At 48.7% G+C, this 17,320-nt stretch overlaps 1 protein-coding gene across 1 annotated transcript in view; it reads right to left on the bottom strand.

Moving 5' to 3' along the window:
• Positions 1-405: 405 nt before the first annotated feature.
• The window catches only part of LOC119371775 (uncharacterized), a 29,918-nt gene continuing 13,003 nt past the window's right edge, over positions 406-17,320 (bottom strand). The window contains exons 2-6 of the mRNA XM_049420060.1: positions 12,137-12,606; positions 10,877-11,173; positions 8,411-8,652; positions 4,046-4,189; positions 406-2,371 (exon numbers count right to left, since the gene is read on the bottom strand). Of these exons, the coding sequence (XP_049276017.1) occupies positions 1,537-2,371; positions 4,046-4,189; positions 8,411-8,652; positions 10,877-11,173; positions 12,137-12,606 (1,988 nt within the window). The 3' untranslated portion in view covers positions 406-1,536. The remainder of the gene's footprint in view (positions 2,372-4,045; positions 4,190-8,410; positions 8,653-10,876; positions 11,174-12,136; positions 12,607-17,320) is intronic.

Genomic DNA, 17,320 nt, shown 5'->3' with positions numbered 1-17,320 from the left:
GCCTCGTAGGTGAACGAGACGACAAAGACGACGTCCGAAAATATCAATACGGTTTGGCAGTGTACCGGTCGCAAGCGTTCAGTTAATGGTTTATAAAGTCTGTGAGTTGGAAACAGGCAATTAAAATGACTCGCTGTGACAGTGACAAAGTGGAGCCCCACCCATTACGGGTGGTGGAACTTTCAGTGATTGGTGGCATGGCGAATTTCGTGCGGAGATTACGAAGTGCATACCCCGTGTTCGATTAAAAAAAAAAAACTCCTTTCTTCAACTACATGAAATACAGAGCACCAAATAATTCAAACCTTCGATCAAGAGAAAATCAAGTGAGCCCCAAGAGCTCGCTTTTCTTTGTTAAGCGACTCACATTTTACAGTGATCTGTATCCGCATTATTTCAGCACCTGCGTTTGTGTTCTAGGTGGTATCCCAAATATATTCAGTTAATGCTTTCTTCCCTTTTTTTTTAAATGAATCATAAAGTGGTGGCTAGTATGCAGTACCCAAGGATAAATGCACGTTAGTACTTCGGTACGCATGTTGCTTCACAATACTGTAATTGCCAGCTTCTCATTTTCGCACGAAAAGTGTGCAGTGGCTACAGCGAATGGGATTTGCAGTGTCTTTGTCTTTCTTACGACCTTATTTAATGAACATTGAAGACGCATAAGTCTTTAAAGATGAGCAACTTTCAGCCCTCTCATGACCGAGTACACATCGAGCAAGACAACTAGCGCTTAACTTGCAGGGCTCGCGCAATTGGAAACATAGTTTGACGAACATACGTGGTTTCATTTTACTTTGAGTTTCTTTTTTTTTTCCCCGCTGAAACAATATCTGGTAGCCACTTCTCGCTGCTTGTTACCTTACCCGCTTAACGGTATTGTAATGAATATTTCTCTAATACACCAATGCAATTTAGCACGCTTTGCAACATTATGTAATCCTCCACTTCAGCGGCCCTGTAAATATCTCTCTGGAAACTGCACAAATATATATACTTTCGAGCTCAACTGATCGGCGTTCGCTGAGAGATATACAGCTTGCCTTTCTCTTAATTGCTTCCTACCATCACTCTGTTTGCTAATCGTTGAGTGCGCGAACTTGTTTTAGGACTAAAACCGAGCGTCGATTCTGTCACTGCATTTTTTCCCTGCGTTATATTCGACGTCCATGTCCGAATCGGCCCTCCATTTGTGCCACGTGTTGCTGCAAAGCTCCGAATGACTTTGGAGGGGGACCATGCAGACTAATCTTCATTGATCTCAAATGAACACATCGGTTCCGGCAACTTCGCTCTATAACATATGCACGTGTGTATATGGTCGACAAAGATGACGGTGATATGCATTAGCGCTCGTTAAGTTTCTCTTCTAATCGGAGTTCGTGGCCCACGTTTGCGTCAGGCTTTAAGTGGGGCCTCAGGTCATAATTCCTGTCTAACCTCGGTCAGTTCGAGCTCTCAGACGTGTCGAGCTCAATTAACGTTACGAAATTTCCTTTCCCATTAAGAATGTCTCCCGCCGCGTCTCCGACTTCAATGATTCGTGACGTCAGGAGGCGGGGGCAAGGGCTGCCCATGCTTTCCATTGCGCTCGGCGCGAGACCGCAACCGTCGCCTCGCGCGACGCGCTGCTGCGACCCTCGCGTCCGTTCGGGGCGAAGGGTCCGAGTAGTCCGGGTCGTACTCCGAGTCCGACGGCGAAGGGACCAGACTGTCCGAGGCCACCGACGAGCACCCGATACTGTCCCGTCTCCTGAGGTGACCTCGGCAGACGTGCATGAACTCTATATCACCCGCCGTGACCCTCCGGAGGGCATCCATTGCGTCGAAGCCGCGTCGACATGGCGCGAACCTCGGGCCGGTCTTGATGCAGTTCTGCAGCGACTCGACGCTCATGTAGAGGCCGGCGCGCGGAGGCTTGAAGGAACCCGACATGGACATGATCATCTCGGGATTTAGCCGGCCACCAGAATTCACGATGTACGTGGGACGCGGCTCGTGAATAGAGTCAAAGATGATGGGCTCGTCGAGGGCTTCCAGCAGGGTCTGGTCCGGAGGGACCGACAGCTTGGACAGGTTCCTCGAGTTCAGTGAGTCCCAGGGGGAGTAGAGGGAGTCTAACTCAATGCTCGTGGAGGAGACGTCGTCGCCTTCCAGGTCGTCCAGTCGCGACGACTGATCTACGGGAGAAGAACAGAGCCGAGGCGGTGGCCTCGGGGGCGCGTCCTGCAGGGAGCGCTTCGGCAAGGGTGCCGGCAGGACGTTCTCGTAGGAAGGGCTGTCCGAGTTACCGTCGGGCTCGCAGCGCACTCCGGACGGCTGAGAACGGCCTTCCTGTAGTTTCTGCAGCTTCTCGTACAAGTCCTTCCTAGAAAAGCAACACATTGTTTTATTTATTTTTTTTAGTAGCCACCTGGTCCCAGTCAACAACACTCAGTGGTGATGTGTTCATTTCTTCACTGCCACGGGAGCGATATTTCAGATAGCGCTAGATTAGTTTATTTGCTTCCTTGTTTCTGTTGTCATAATTCATAACTTAAGAAAATAATATTTCGCTTGTTCCCTGACGCATTCGCGAGAATACCGTATACATCCAGTGCATTTTAGACGCCTGCCGCAGACTAGATTTCCTATCGTTGTGCCAAAATCTCATAATGCTTTAATATTTTACTCTATATGAGCCGCTCAAGGCTTCTTTTAGGTTTGATCGTATCGCGTGGTTTGTGTTTGTGCGGACACACTTTGCGAACTCAGCGTTGTCGAGCTGCTTACTTCGTCAAGTGCGCTGTCGCTACAATTTCTTTCCTGACGCTCCCTATATAGGGATCCAGTGTAAGGTTATAATGTTACATAAGGCATTTATGAGGAGTCCTAGCGTTCACATCGATCAAGAGAGATACAACGAAAACAGCAGAACGAGATTAAAAGGCAACCACTATCGACGAGTACAAACTCAAAGAATAAGCATAGAAGCACAGATCACGATAACAATGTGTTTAGATACGACCTATCACGGGCGGGAATCAAGACGTTTAGGTAATGGGGCAGCGTGAAACAAACAGCTGTTTGCGAAATTTCGCGTGACGGATGCACAAGATTTAACAGGTGGATAGCAAAACGACGTCTTCCGGTTCGATGTCTAGCTCTTCGTTGTTTCAAGGTGTGTACCGTTCAGTGTAATCGGGGAGAAAACACGTACTTTCTGCGACGCGGTTGTTACCAGTGATCTTGCCTCCTCCCAGATTACACTGAACCGCACACAACTTGAAGCAGCGAGTAGCTGAGCCTTGAAGGTTCCGTGAACGGGAAGTGCTGTAGCAGACGACGCGCCGTTTTGCTATCCACCTATTACTTTGTAACAACAACAACAACAACAAGTACAACAGCGACAAAAATAAATAAAAGGAACAGGTGTCTACGTGCAACATCAACTGCCCAAGATGATCTATCAGAAAATTCACCGACTCATACCTCGGAAGACAGGTATGTCGACTTCATTATCGTGTTTTAAATAAATAATTTCAACACTTCAGTAATGAGAAAGTTAAACATCATTTTGCCAGACAGCCTCACCAGTGTAAATCCCGATCTTGGCTGCCACACAGAACTACGATGGGTCGAAATATTTCGTGTGCGTTAACTCTCACTCGCTCGTAAGACAGAACTTTACTCGCACCGTAATCTCGTCGCTATAAGACCGAGATGTCTTATTTCTCTTGTCCACGTATGTACAGGGGTGGTCAAAACTTCGCAGGCCATGTTGCCATTGGATTACACGGGATAGCGGCCGACGCACTAGGGTAGCCAACCAAGCCAGAGCTTGCTTGAACTTCCTGCCTTTGCTCTTCGTTTCTCTTTCTCTCCCTCTTTTAAGTCCCCCTGCACCTGTCAGATAACGATAGCTGCTTCGAAGCACCGCTCCGTCGTGTACGCGGAAGCGAGCCTTAGACGTCCGAGCTTCCAGTTTGAGCCGTCTCTCAAATGGGAGAAAACTTTGTGGCTGAACGCACAACTTCCAGCGTGTAGCGGGGGTAGCACTCACCGGAAAAGATCGAAACGGGCTTGCGGAGCTTCCTTGCCGCACGCCTTCTTGCGTCGGCGTTCGGGTGGCCGCGGAGGGTAGGGCGAGACGTGCGCCAGGGCTTCCAGAGGCGAGTCTTGATAACTCTCGTTCACTTCGAAGAACCTGCGCGGTTTGTTTTCGTAAACTCGCGTTAGAGAGAATATGCGTTGAAAGTTTGGTTTTATTACGCTGGCGCGCTTACCGGAAGCCAGCCACGAGACTGATTCTATAGCACCCTGCACCCAAAATGGAGTTACGTTGCCCGCTTTTGAACAACGAAGCTGAAATGCCGGTTGATGTTGTTTGTGTACACTCTGAGAAAAAAAGAGTATGCGTGACTCTTTTCGGAGAGTTCTGACTTGCCACGTATAGGACTCTCCTTAAATAGTCACGGTGACTCTCTTGGTGGGTCAGAGTCGGCTCGCTAGAGAGTCTCCTGACCCTCTAGGAAGAGCGGAAAGACTCCCATCGGGAGGATCACGTTACCACTTATAGCGAGTCAGACGACTCTTGCCGGTAACGCTCCTAGGGGGGTCAAGGGACCCACACCGAAGCATCAAGCGACTCCACAAGTATTTTAAGCTACTCATTTGATCCTTGCTCTACTTTTGCGCGACTACTGTTGAAAATAGTGGAGTATTCATTTTAAGCAAGTCCAATAATATTTGCCGTTCTGCCCAGCGACTGTAAAAAAAGAATAGTTCAATTTTAGCATTATTTTAATAAAACTCGTCAAAACAACACATATTTTCCAGCAAAGTTATATAGAAAGCGCGAAAAGATGGTCTGTGATTTCCAATTAGTAAGTTTGGGTATTCCTCATTTACATGCTTCTATGAGTATAGCCAACTAAAATGTGTGACTGTGATGTGTACAGTGTCATATGGTGCTAAATGAACAGCAGAAATCGCCATCATGTTTCCGTATTTATTCCTTGTGATTAAGAATAAATCAAAAAGTGGTGACGGCTTGAGGCATCAGACTTGTGGCTTGCTAGGTTGTCGCTCCTGTCCAGCGTGAGCACCATGAAAAACGGTATCTGAAAAGCAGAACGTGATATTATGATGAGAAAATGAAATTGCAGTAAAGGTTTGCAAAACCTACGCAATAAGTGGTTCACACAGACATAATAAAGGCTAACAACAAAACAACAAAGCACATCCTCCGGCAGCCAGGGGCATGCCGTGAGTGGTTATTGACCGCAAGTTTTACAAACGTAACCCTTCCTTAAATACTCAGATAAACAGATGCGAGTACTAGGGCCCGAACGACACCCAGCGCGTGCGTACGCCGTCTACGTCGAGATCAGACATGTCATATGCTAGAATTAGCGCACATAACTCCCACAATCACGTACACTCACTCGATTCTGTTATAGCGCCAAACGTCATCGAAGTGTATGCAAACCACGAAAACAGCAAACAAAAACGAGGGAAAAGAGTGCACGCCGGCGGCCGCAACAACGCACGCCGTCGAAAGTCTAGAGCTTTTTCACTTTACCGGCGAGGCGTGTCCAACTTGAATGACTACCGCGTACGTTCTATAGAAGCCACCGTACTATATCTGCACCTCAAACTACCGTCTTTAAGCAAACAAAAACCATTACATATAGTGCGTCTGAGCGTTCTGTACACAGGCTTTTTTTTTCACGTTCCCACGCGTGGAAGCACGCTGCACACTCAAGGTCGATGGAACTGTTATTATGAAGTAGACTAAAGTGCATCTCAAAACGACATCTTGCACCTTCAGTAGTGCAGACACGACGTGCGATCAGCAGGAAATGACCCTCGATTATTGTTTCCATCGCTCACTTTATGGGAGCTTGTACAGCAACGCGCATAACGGTGGCAACTCGTTAACTGACAGCTTTAGTTGGGCATCCGCAACAGCTCCGCGGATACAGGCTACTGTTGGAAATGGCTGGCAGGTTCCGCAGAGCTGCTGCAGACGCCCAGCTAAAGCTGTATAATTAGTACCTACGAAAGCAGTACACTCACCGTTAACTGGCGCACGTTGTCGGTGTCCGCAGCTCCATGAATATTCCGCCCTCCAAGCGTCACTTCGTGCACGGCTCGAGCCGGCATCAACACCACCTAAGACGCGCAACCTACGCAACCACGCAAATCATTCCAGTAGACGAGACTGAGACTGCTGAGACGACTGAGAGAGGAGAGCGGCGCGCCACCCCGGCGCCAACCCCGTACGTTGCCGAGCAAGGCGCCACAACGGCGCCAAAGGGCGAGCGTGCGATATGTATGGCGTATACGGCGGCTCTTCCGTATACCGAAGCCAATCGAAACGAGCTTCAGGAGGGTCCAGTGACTCCTTCCCAAATGCGAACTCTTTTTCTCTGCCTGTACCTTCCAAAAGGGGTTAGATGGACACCCGAAGAGAGTCACGGTTCCATGACCCTCTTTTGACTCTCTTTTTTCTTAGAGTGTACCCTAAAAGTTGCTGGTGAGCCCTAAGATGTTGTAGGTGCACCCTTAGGCACTCCGACTTCAAAGAGGAGAGAGTGGTTTCTTTCTCGCCTTCGGTACCCTTTCTACAGCCTCTATCCCCTCCTCGCTACTTATATCTCCATAAAACACATAGGCGCTTAGCCGTGTCCCTCCATGGAAGAGAGAAATTAACGCCTTCTTCTTCGTTCTCATGAGTCGCTATATATAAAACACGTGAACAATGTCAACGCTGAGCTTTGAGCCTACATATTAGGGCTTCGCGCTTGTTGTCTCCGCTTGCACAGTCGAAAACGCACAAAACCAAGTGAAATCAGTATGCGAGACTAGGCAGAACGGCGAGCGACTGCATGGCCAGGTAGGAGAAAACTGACGATTGATATCCCTCGTATATAGACCAATCGAGAGCTTATTTCCTCAGGACGTCACGTGACGTCCTCAGGACGTTCCTCAGGACTTCCCGATTTGGGCCAAAGTGACTGGAAACGCCAAGGGATAGAAATATCTCGTGTTTTGTGGGCCAAAACCATTGTATGATTAAGAGGCACGCCGAAGTGGAGGGCTTCGGAAATGTTGACCATCTGGTGTTCTGTAACGTGCACTGACATGGCACAGTACACGGGCCTCTAGCATTTCGCCTCCACCGAAATGCGACCATCCCCGTCGGGATCGAACCCGCGACCTTCGGGTCAGCAGCCGAGCACCGTAATCGCTACACCGCCGCGGCGGACATGCAGAAACGCCAGGGGAGAATGACGCGCTCGTTCTTTGGATTGTTAGAGGTTGTTTGGGGGGACTTACAGGCCGATTCCGGCGTTTTTTCGGGGTCCGCTAATTTGAATACAATCTTCACTTTGATACATTGGGTACTCTAATGTTATCTGCCAGACTATACGACAGCAAGTGGTTTAGTTTTCCTCGAAAGGAATTTTATTGGTGATAGGTTCTCGAAGTATGCCTTTGAATACAACGTTGGCATTCTTTAAATGTTCTCTACTGCTATCATTTACGCAGCGTCCAGTTTGGCGTGTGCTGGTATACCACGACTACGGCGCAATTCTCAAAGGGCTTTGCATGTCTTTTTTAGCAAGGAGACTCCTCCTCGTACCGTTGCCTACTCCTCACTTGCAATTCGTCAAAAAGTATGCACGCGCTTAATAATGTAATGTGAGCTTCATTTCTTTTGTCAAAGGCTGCAAATGGCCACTTTGAGTGTTTTTCATGATAATTTGTCATGGTAAGATTTAATAATAATGAATGTCGGAGTTTAACGTCCCAAAACCACGACATCATTACGAGGGACGCCGCAGTGAGGGCTCCGGAAATTGCGATCATTTGGGGTTCTTTAACGGGCACCGAAATCTAAGTACACGGCCCTCAAGCATTTTCGCTTTCCATCGAAAATGCGGCCGCCACGGCCGGGATTCGTTCCCGCGACCTTCTGATCAGCAGTCGAGCACCGCAACCACACTCTACAAAAAAAAAAAAAAAGAGTCTTTTGGCTGTTTTTTAGGAGTACTGACTTGCCTCCTAAGATGTTGCAGGTACGACTCTCTTTAAACTCTCTAGGAGATATACGACTCTCTTTAAACTCTCTTAGGAGATTTTTACTCGCTTAGGAAATTCCCTTAGGAGAGTCGTGTGGCCCGCAAGAGAGTTGATGTGCCTCTTTAAAGAGAGTCATATACGTGGTAAGCCAGGAGTCGCTGGAAAGAGTAACACACACTCTCTTTTCCTAAAGTGCACTGGACCACCATGGCGGGTTCATGTATAACGTTGAGCTACAACACGGTTAAATGATTAAGGAAAAAGCCACACGTGCGAGTTCAAAGAAAGGTACTTCCCGACGAATGCAATTGAATTCTCTCGTCGGGCCATCTTTTACCTGTCCACTCCGAGAAGCGGGTTGTGACGCACGGCACCAGCGCAGGCGCCATTGAAGACGCCAGCAGGACTGTGGCCGCAGTCCGAGTTCTTGGCGAACTGATGGTGACCGTGCTGCAGCTGGTGATGGTGATGCTGGTGGTGCTGCGTGTTCGTGTAATCGTCTTCCGGTATGTCGACGAGGGTTGGTCGGAACCGGAAGTTGCGTAGCCTTGCTCTGGCCGCTGCCACCATCTCGCGCACCTGCAGGGCACGAAACGCCGCATTGCAAAACGTTAGTGTACACGTCAGAACAGGTATCTACTGAACATGTCCGCTTCGGCCTGCCCTCATCAGAGCGCTTTCAATTTACTGCAAAAAGCGGCGAGCTTTAACGTAATCGCACAGGTGCGTTAAACCATAGTTTGTTGCCGTATTTACTACAGGAAACTGTGGCGCTGGGAGCGTTCAACTACCATGGGAATGATGGGTAGTACATGGATTTGCCAAGTCTTTGTGTTTGCGGCTTCGGACGCACTTGTGGTTTTGTTTATTGTTCTGTTTTTGCTTTTGTTTCGGATAAAAGGATGGCTCGTTGTCAACTTAGTGAGCTGATTTCAACTGGTCAACCTAAAACGGTCAAGGTGATGAAGTGGGACTTCTGAACTTTTGGTGAAATTATTCTTGCGACAAAGCGGCTGCAAGCCGCATGGGCCCACACGAAGCCACACGGAGCCGAAAGAACGAAGCCCAGGGAAATCTATATATTGCCCATAGTTCCCATGCTGGCTGAATCACCATGCGTTGCAGCTCCCATAGACACTAGCGCCATACTTCCCTCTAGTGCACTATTATGAAACTATGCCCCAAACGGGAGGCTGCGTTAAACTTAATTCCAGTGCAAATACGATCACAGAATCAAAGTTGAGGTACAGTCTCCGAGATTCGCGATGCCAAGAGGGGATGTTGGGAGGCTACGTTCGGTGCATTGAAGCGCTCGGTTCGTTTCATTTGTGTTGACAGTAGTGGGAGCTCCGTTACGTCAAAATGACGTTGTGGACGTAGAACAAAGGGGGGAAGGGGAGGGGGGGGGCTTCTCGTCAAACTCCGGCCATTTCCCGTCGTCCAAAATGGACAGTTCGCTAAATGGACAGATCAAGAAAACACTGGTATTTTGGACGCCTTAAGGGCGAGACAGACGGTACGATTTTCCATGCGATTCGACGTCCGACACGGCAGAGGGGGAACCGGAATGGGGACCTTTCATAGCATCGTACAGCCACCATTCCCTCTCCCCCACCGCCGCGTCGGCCGTCGGATCGCATGGAAAATCGGACCGTCTGTCCCCCGCTTTAAGCGGGGAACAGACGGTCCGATTTTCCATGCGATCCGACGGCCGACGCGGCGGTGGGGGAGAGGGAATGGTGGCTGTACGATACTATGAAAGGTCACCATTCCGGTTTCCCCTCCGCCGTGTCGGACGTCGATTCGCATGGAAAATCGTACCGTCTGTTTCGCCCTTTATACTCGCAGAAATTTGCGAATTTATAGTTTTTGCGCAAACCACCGTACAACTGGAAAGCGAGGGGAATCTGTTTCACTCTCCCACCCACCGGTTCACCAAAGGGGATAGAGGCACCCTTACCTGACGCTTGGGGGTGGGGCTACACATGATGTTCGTGGTTTGAAGTTGGGACAGGCACTTACTTACGCAGCGCACAAGGAAGCATGGTGCAGTTTCGCGATGGAGAGGACAGAGGAGAATGAAAGATTGAAGAGAGCTGAAAGGACAGGCTACCTTTATCGACCAAGCTGGCCTCTCCCTTTCGCTCCATATTTTGCACCCCCCATGTATATGTGTTACGCTATCTATTGCATCGCATGAAAAATAAATTGTCGTAAACAAACGAAGCTCCAGACAAAGAAGCTCAGACGTTGTAGACTACGGTATGAAACTCGCACATTGTGAAACATGTCTGTCGCTTGATTCACTCTTCATTCGTATTTGAGTCGCTTGGTTGATTCTTAATTCCCCCTTGTACCACTTGACTGACTCTTGATTCACCTGGTTCACGTTAATGTCTTGTGATTCACCCTTGCTTCAATTTAATGTAACTTGGTAAACTTTGATTCCCTTTAGTGCACGTTGATTGACTTCAAAGCCACCTTGAGTTCAATTTAGTGTGAACTCCTAATAATTATGTCTTTAGTCCATCTGTACTTAAAACGTCACAAGAATTATGGTACCATTCGTGTGCACACCGTAGCCGGACGACGAATTTTCCGACTCATGGGAAATATAAGGTTTTCGCGTTAATGAAAGTTGAGCTCAAGCGTTTCTTGTTTTTCTATTTAACAAAGGACATACACGCGTGATATGGGGTCCATGCGGTGGCCCAGTATCCTTCAAGGGTCGAAACTCGCTCGCCCAATAGTTTTTCCTTCCTTTCAAGCACACAGAGGCACACGCATAAGCATCGTCGGGCACCTTGGTTAGAAACTCCTGCGCCGGTGGAGGCGGGCAAGCCAGCATTTCCGGTTCCAGCAGCTCGGGCCCGAGGTTCATCTGGAGCGCGGCACGCCGCACCGAGCTCCTCGACTCGAGGTGCTGCAACTGCGCCGCCTGTTGCAGAGCGTCGGCACTACTGGTGGAGGCTCCATGCTGCTGCAGGTTGCTAGACCGCTTGAAGAACATGTCACGGGTCGCCGACTCACTTCCGGTGCTGCGAGGCGTGTCGTACGCGTGGTACTGCTGTTGCTGCTGCTGCTGTTGTTCTTGACTTGGCTGCGTAACAAAACTCAGAGAGTTAGGCCAGCTGATATACGTTAATGACGACATTCGGTCGTTAGAGAAGGCAAGAGTCATGACTATATATTCGCGAGCGCGACAGTTTTGGTGGCTTTGGTCTATAGCTCTTGCGCTGCCTGTGAATCGGCGTAACGACTTTGTTGTCTATTGCTTCGTTCTTACTGTCATCCACGAAATAAACATCACCGGTAACGTGTGTGTTAAGAGAAGTACAAAGAGCGCTTCATTACAAGCGAGCCATTGTTTTCACAGAAAATGGGGCGGCCTTTATGAAGACGTAGTTGGAGCGGAGATTACGAACGCCTAAATTAACGTTTATCGTCACGCGTGTATGTGGGGGCGCTTTGTAACTACCACTACTGGCGTTAGGAAGTAACCGAATGCCTTAGGCGTCGCTAGTATCATTCTGACGCGTTTGCAGTATTCCCTATATGCGACCACCCACTGTGCTTAAACTCACAGTACATTTTAATTTTTTTTTCAGTTACCGCAGTGCTAAGGCTCCGTTTAAAAAATTCACGCAGTAGCGCAAACAACCACATGGGCGGTGAAAGAGCAAGACAGGACACAGCACCGGGTCGATCGTGCAGTAAACATTGAGTTATTAGCGCTGTGTCCCGCCTTGCTCTTTGACTATCCACGTACTTATTTGCACCACTGCGTGAATTATACACTAGTAACTAGCCCATCATGTCTGTCCTTTCGAACACTGTTTACAAAATAAAGCACTTACAGCTGTCTAAATATTTATTTTTATTTAACAATTATTTATTTTTACGCAATTATTTGACAGGACCGGGTTCATTGATGAAACATGTGAGAGAGGTCTTTGCCCTGTAGTGGGCGTAGTTACGCAGACGATGATACCGCCAGAATTGGGAGCTGTGCGATTTAGGCAGCAATCGATGGGCACCTCTTAATGGCACGGAGAACGTCTACGTGCAAGAAGAGGCTCACCCCGCTCACGGGCTGTTCATCCAGGTAGCTTCGGAAGGTGGACTTGACGCTGCCCTGCCGGACCCTCAGGTAGACCAGCACCGCCAACACGTAAGCCAGCCCGAGGACGCCCAGGCAGAGCCCGACGACCGTGAAGTCCGTTGTTCGGCGTTCCACGGGAGCTATTCCGGGAGCCCAGCCGGCACGAAAAGCGATGCACGGCTCAAACACGGCTCCGGTCTTGTCTGCGCACCGAACTCGAAGCAGCAGCAGCTTGTGCTGAAGCGTGCGGCGTTCGCGCTCGTCGCCCAGCCATTGAAGGAACGTGCGGTTGCTGGCCTGGTACAGCGCGAACGGCTGCTGGACTCCGGCAGGAGATGACGACGCCGGACCCCGAGACTCGATCCAGCCGTCCGAGCTCAGGTACTGGGTCCGGTTCACTCGACACCAGAGTGGATCGATGGGAGCCATACCTGCATCCATGCAGTGACTGAATGAACAAACGAAAGCACTTACAGGGTCCCTTATCCATTCGCCCAAGAAGACTAGATGGCGAAAGCCATCTTATGTGGTAATAACAGACAGCGGGTTGCCTTCGATGTGGGCTCCCGAGATGTAATTTACAACATATGCTGTGGCAATGCCTCATGCTGCGCGCGACTGCAGGGTCTCCAGCCACAGAAGAACAATGGACCGCTCTTTTCACCAATCCCTAAGAGTACGACCAACTTCGGGCTGTCCAGAGAGCCCACGACCTGGCCGTCGAGTTTCACCTCCCGGCCCGTCGTGGACGCGGCCCGCGGACGAGCCCCCTTAGGGTGACTTGCTCTTCTCAGGACCAAATAAAGTTCAGTTCAGTTCAGCTGAGCTAGTTGGTAGGTATGCATGTTAAGAGACTGGGCGTGCGAACACGGATACAAGAGAGAAGCCAAGACACCACAAACGCCGGCAAGGCAGAAGTCAAGACACTACAAAAGCAGACAATAGAAAAGTCAAGACACCACAAATGCGTTTGTGGTGTCATGACTTCTCTCTTGTGTCCGTGTTTCTTACGTGGCTTGTTCTTCTCGGTCGATTGTATTGATTTTTCCTCCCCCCACAAAAGCTTTCTGCACCTAACGTGTCCGTGCAGTGCCTCCAGGATCGGATGCATCGCAGCTTTCCGCATATCACGTGGTTTCGCAGCAGTTCCTCCTAGATCACTCCAGGTTTGACCAATCGACCATGTCATGTGATGACGGCTTCGTGTGACGTGATGTTATGTGACGTCATAATGATCTCATAAAGACTTCACTAAATTGCCGTTGGTCACGTCATGATAGTGTTTGACGATGGTGTAATCAAGCCGCAATCGTTCATAACGTGACTTTTTGCATCGTTTGGTCTCCTCGGCTGCTTTTTTCTTTCCTCATAAGTGAATATGTAACTCTAAAATGTGGCTGGTATCATTTTTTACGCATTTCACAATTACACAGCTTGTTAGTTCCAGATCCACTATAATACAGGCTTTGCTTTTATAATACATACTTTGCTTTTATCTTGTGCATCGCTGTATCTTAAATGTTACGCTTACAATAAAGCAATGTATCTGACGTAACTGGGATCTCCGGGACGATTAACATCTAGTCACAACAAGCTTCACTTGGAACTTTGTTCGTAACTATCATCAAGGAATTGCTTTACAAAAAAAAAACTCCAGCTCAAGCGTGCAAAAGAGATATATTCATCAAATGGACACCCGCTCACGCTCTCGCGGAGGACAGCAACAACGGGTCGGTACACGACGCGGCTCGTGTGCTTACGGACCGAGCTGCGATCTCAAGTGCCACCGCAGCACCCCCCGGACATGACGGCGCGGTAGACGAATGGGAGTGGGAATACCGAATGACCAGATACAACGACATCACAAAACATTATAGGTTACAGAGGGGCATATTTCCGCCACCTCACCCAAAATTGACAAAGAAGCCGTCTGTCGAATGGCGGCGGTTACAAACTAGGACGTATCCGAATCCCGCGCTCTCGCACATCATATATCCGGATATATACGAAACGGACCAATGTAAACAATGTGAATCCAGAGCCACTCTGGAGCATATGCTATGGGAATGCCGAGGGATTAGTCACAATACCGAGAACGCGGCCTCTAGTGACAGCCTTCGCGCACGCTGGGAAGCCGCGCTGCTCAGCTCCGCCCTCGAGGATCAGCTCTGGGCCGTCCAGCGGGCCGAGGAAGCCGCCAGGGTTTAAGGACTCCTGGCCGTCTCCTAGGCGGGGCCATCGCCCCGCTCCACCAACTCGCAGGACTCGGAATAAAGTTACTTCTTCTTCCTCCTCCTCCACTAAAACACTTCGTACAGATCGTTAACCAGAGAAGATGAAACGCGCGGTCCCGGTGTTTGTCACTGGTTTTAATATCCGGTGTTTGTCATAAGCCCTAGGAGTTTTTGCGCACCTACAGGACGAAGAAATTTTTGTTTCGGCTAACCACGTACAGCATCGCTGTACTACAAGATCGCCCAGACGCGACACAGTTGCTTCGTGTCTGCACAGGAGCGTTTCGCCCTACACATGATACTAACAAGTTACAGCTGGACATCATATCAACACTGTAAGCGTGGCGCTGACAGTCTCATAACAAGTAGTGTTGTATTCAGTACGGGAAAGCTACGTTCCAAGACGCAATACCAGAGCCCTTAGCTCGCAATGAGAGAACAGAAAAAACATTCACGAACGTATATATCTATGTACGATGCTAGAATCCAAACAAGGGCACGGCTATACTAAAACCTGAATATAAATACACGCATCAAGAATAAACACATTACACATAGCAGACTCGAAAACAAGTTATGCTCTTGGGAATACGCGATGCTGTGTAGTATGTACAAATGCGTGCGAGCGCTAGTTCTCTCGAAAATACCTACAAAGGAAGGTACAATTTCTGAACGTTACGGCAATATGTAGCCCACTCTTCAATAAGGAAATACGATGCTGGAGGTTGCTAGGCGCCGCCTAATGCACTTTTCGAGTACAGCCCTACGCGCTCACATGCGCGCAGCTTTTGAATACGCCAACGGATCGACACGTGGCTGCTTATACCAGGTGTGTTTTAGCGATATTGTCAGGAGATTGGCTTCACTCACGACTGTTGAGGAACACTATGTGTACGCCGAAATATCGGCGAGATGCTGTAGCCGAATTTCTGTAAACATGGTTCTCTTGAGTGTCCCTTTTTCGAGGTAATGATCCATCCGTGTTTTCATTAATGGAGAAGCGCCATTCCAAGACGTGTGAGAGGGACCATTAAGTCGCGATAGGTGAGACGTTCGCAAATAAACAAAAAACAAGCAGACTAGCAAACGAACGAATGAAGCAATGAAGGAAGGAAGGAAGGAAGGAAGGAAGGAAGGAAGGACCGAACGAGTAATAATCTTGTTCGTGTGTTTTCTCGCATGTTCGCGTTTCTAACGGCATTTGTGTATGAATATGCAACCTGCCTACAATGTGAATCTGAAGGGATACATCATATTGAAATGTCCAAATATGTTCACACTTCTCGACCGATAAGTTGGGCGAAAATTTCTGTTGTTTGGGCATCTGTACTGCGTGAATATTTTCGTTGTGACACGTGGGCACTTTGTGCTTAGCGTGCGAAGTGCCGTGTGTTGGCCTTTTCCCCGCCTAGATGAAGTTTTTGGTAGGAAAATTACCAGCAAGACTTTTCTACCATCTCACAGGAAAGTAGCCAGTGCTTTACATATACGCACCAATCTTTAATTAAACGCGTTTAATAAAAAAAGGAACATAAAATTCTGAGAACTTCCGTCGGAGCATCTTTGGGTACAAGTGAACACAATCAGACCCCCCAGACAGCACGTAGTAAATAAAAGCTTCCTACAACAACAGGGTAGAGGAATTCTACAGCGCTGCGATCGCTTGGCTACACCGGAAATGCATAGCTGTTCTAAAGACATTGCAGTGTTTTGTCAGACTTATCGACAGATGCTCGTTACATCATGACCAAGAAAGATCATTTTTAATGTTTCGTCATTAAATATATACAGCCAGAATGGTCACCTGAATTCTGTGAGAACTGGATTCATTCTAAAAAGACAGGGCATGCAAACACGGACACGAGAAAGAAGTCAGGCACCACAAACGCGGACTAACAACTGAATAGATGCACAACGGCGGAAAAGAAAACTTATCTGCGCATGCCCATGCAATAGGCGGGCCTATCAATCCGGCACGCGTGGGGGCCTACGCGAAAGATAACTGTTAAGGCACTTGATTTCATCTTTATGCAAGTTATTCGACGGTTGGCTCACGCATGCGCTACCACTATTCTCAATATGCCATGCCTCAGTTATCAGACGCGTTTCTTCATTCCTATGTAGGTACAAACCTGCGCATTCATCGAATTTTAGCGTGCACTTAAAATCTCGACAGTGTAACGATAGATTAGGAGGTGAGCCTCCGGTTAGTGATCTTTTATCTTCTAATAATCTCTAGTTAATGCAGCGGCCCGTCGGTCCTACGTAGAAGCGGCCGCAGCTGAAAGGAACCTTGTACACCACACTTGTGCGGCAATCAGTGAATTTGTTTGTGTGATTTACGAAACAAATATCGGTTCGCTTCTTGTCTTTTACTCGCTCATTCTTCCTCTGCACAGCGGCACATATCTTACCTAGCTTATTGGCAGCCGCGAAAACAACATTATCTTTTTTAGAATGAATACTTACCAACTGGCCCAGCTCTCTGTTATTCTAAGAGAACTGGGTGATGGCAACTCAAGCATACTGCTTATCTCAGCGCTTGCCCTTGGAAGAGGCGGCGGCCACAGGGCGGATCAGGATGACGTCACATAAATCACAGCCGCTAAGGTATACACGTGATGCAAAACGCGTCGCGTGCCTGCTGAAAACTTCATACATCAGTCGTGCAAGTGTAGAAGGCAAAAGTAGAATTCTTCGGAGATACGAAATACTTCAAGCACAAGATCAGGCAGTCGTACTCGGCCACGTGCACCACATGTAATACCCGGGAAGAGTTAAAGCACGCACTCTGCGACTGTGCTCGTTACGACACCGAACGACAGATTCTGAAGGCAGCACTTCATTTGCAACGCGGCTGGAGCTTAGAGCTGCGGCACCTTCTCGGCCCGTGGCAAGACAGCGGTTGCAC

Source organism: Rhipicephalus sanguineus, chromosome 10, assembly GCF_013339695.2.
Source record: "Rhipicephalus sanguineus isolate Rsan-2018 chromosome 10, BIME_Rsan_1.4, whole genome shotgun sequence".
Lineage (NCBI taxonomy): Eukaryota > Metazoa > Arthropoda > Arachnida > Ixodida > Ixodidae > Rhipicephalus > Rhipicephalus sanguineus.
The sequence above is the reverse complement of the archived record's forward strand: the minus strand, read 5'-3'. Positions and strand labels throughout refer to the sequence as shown.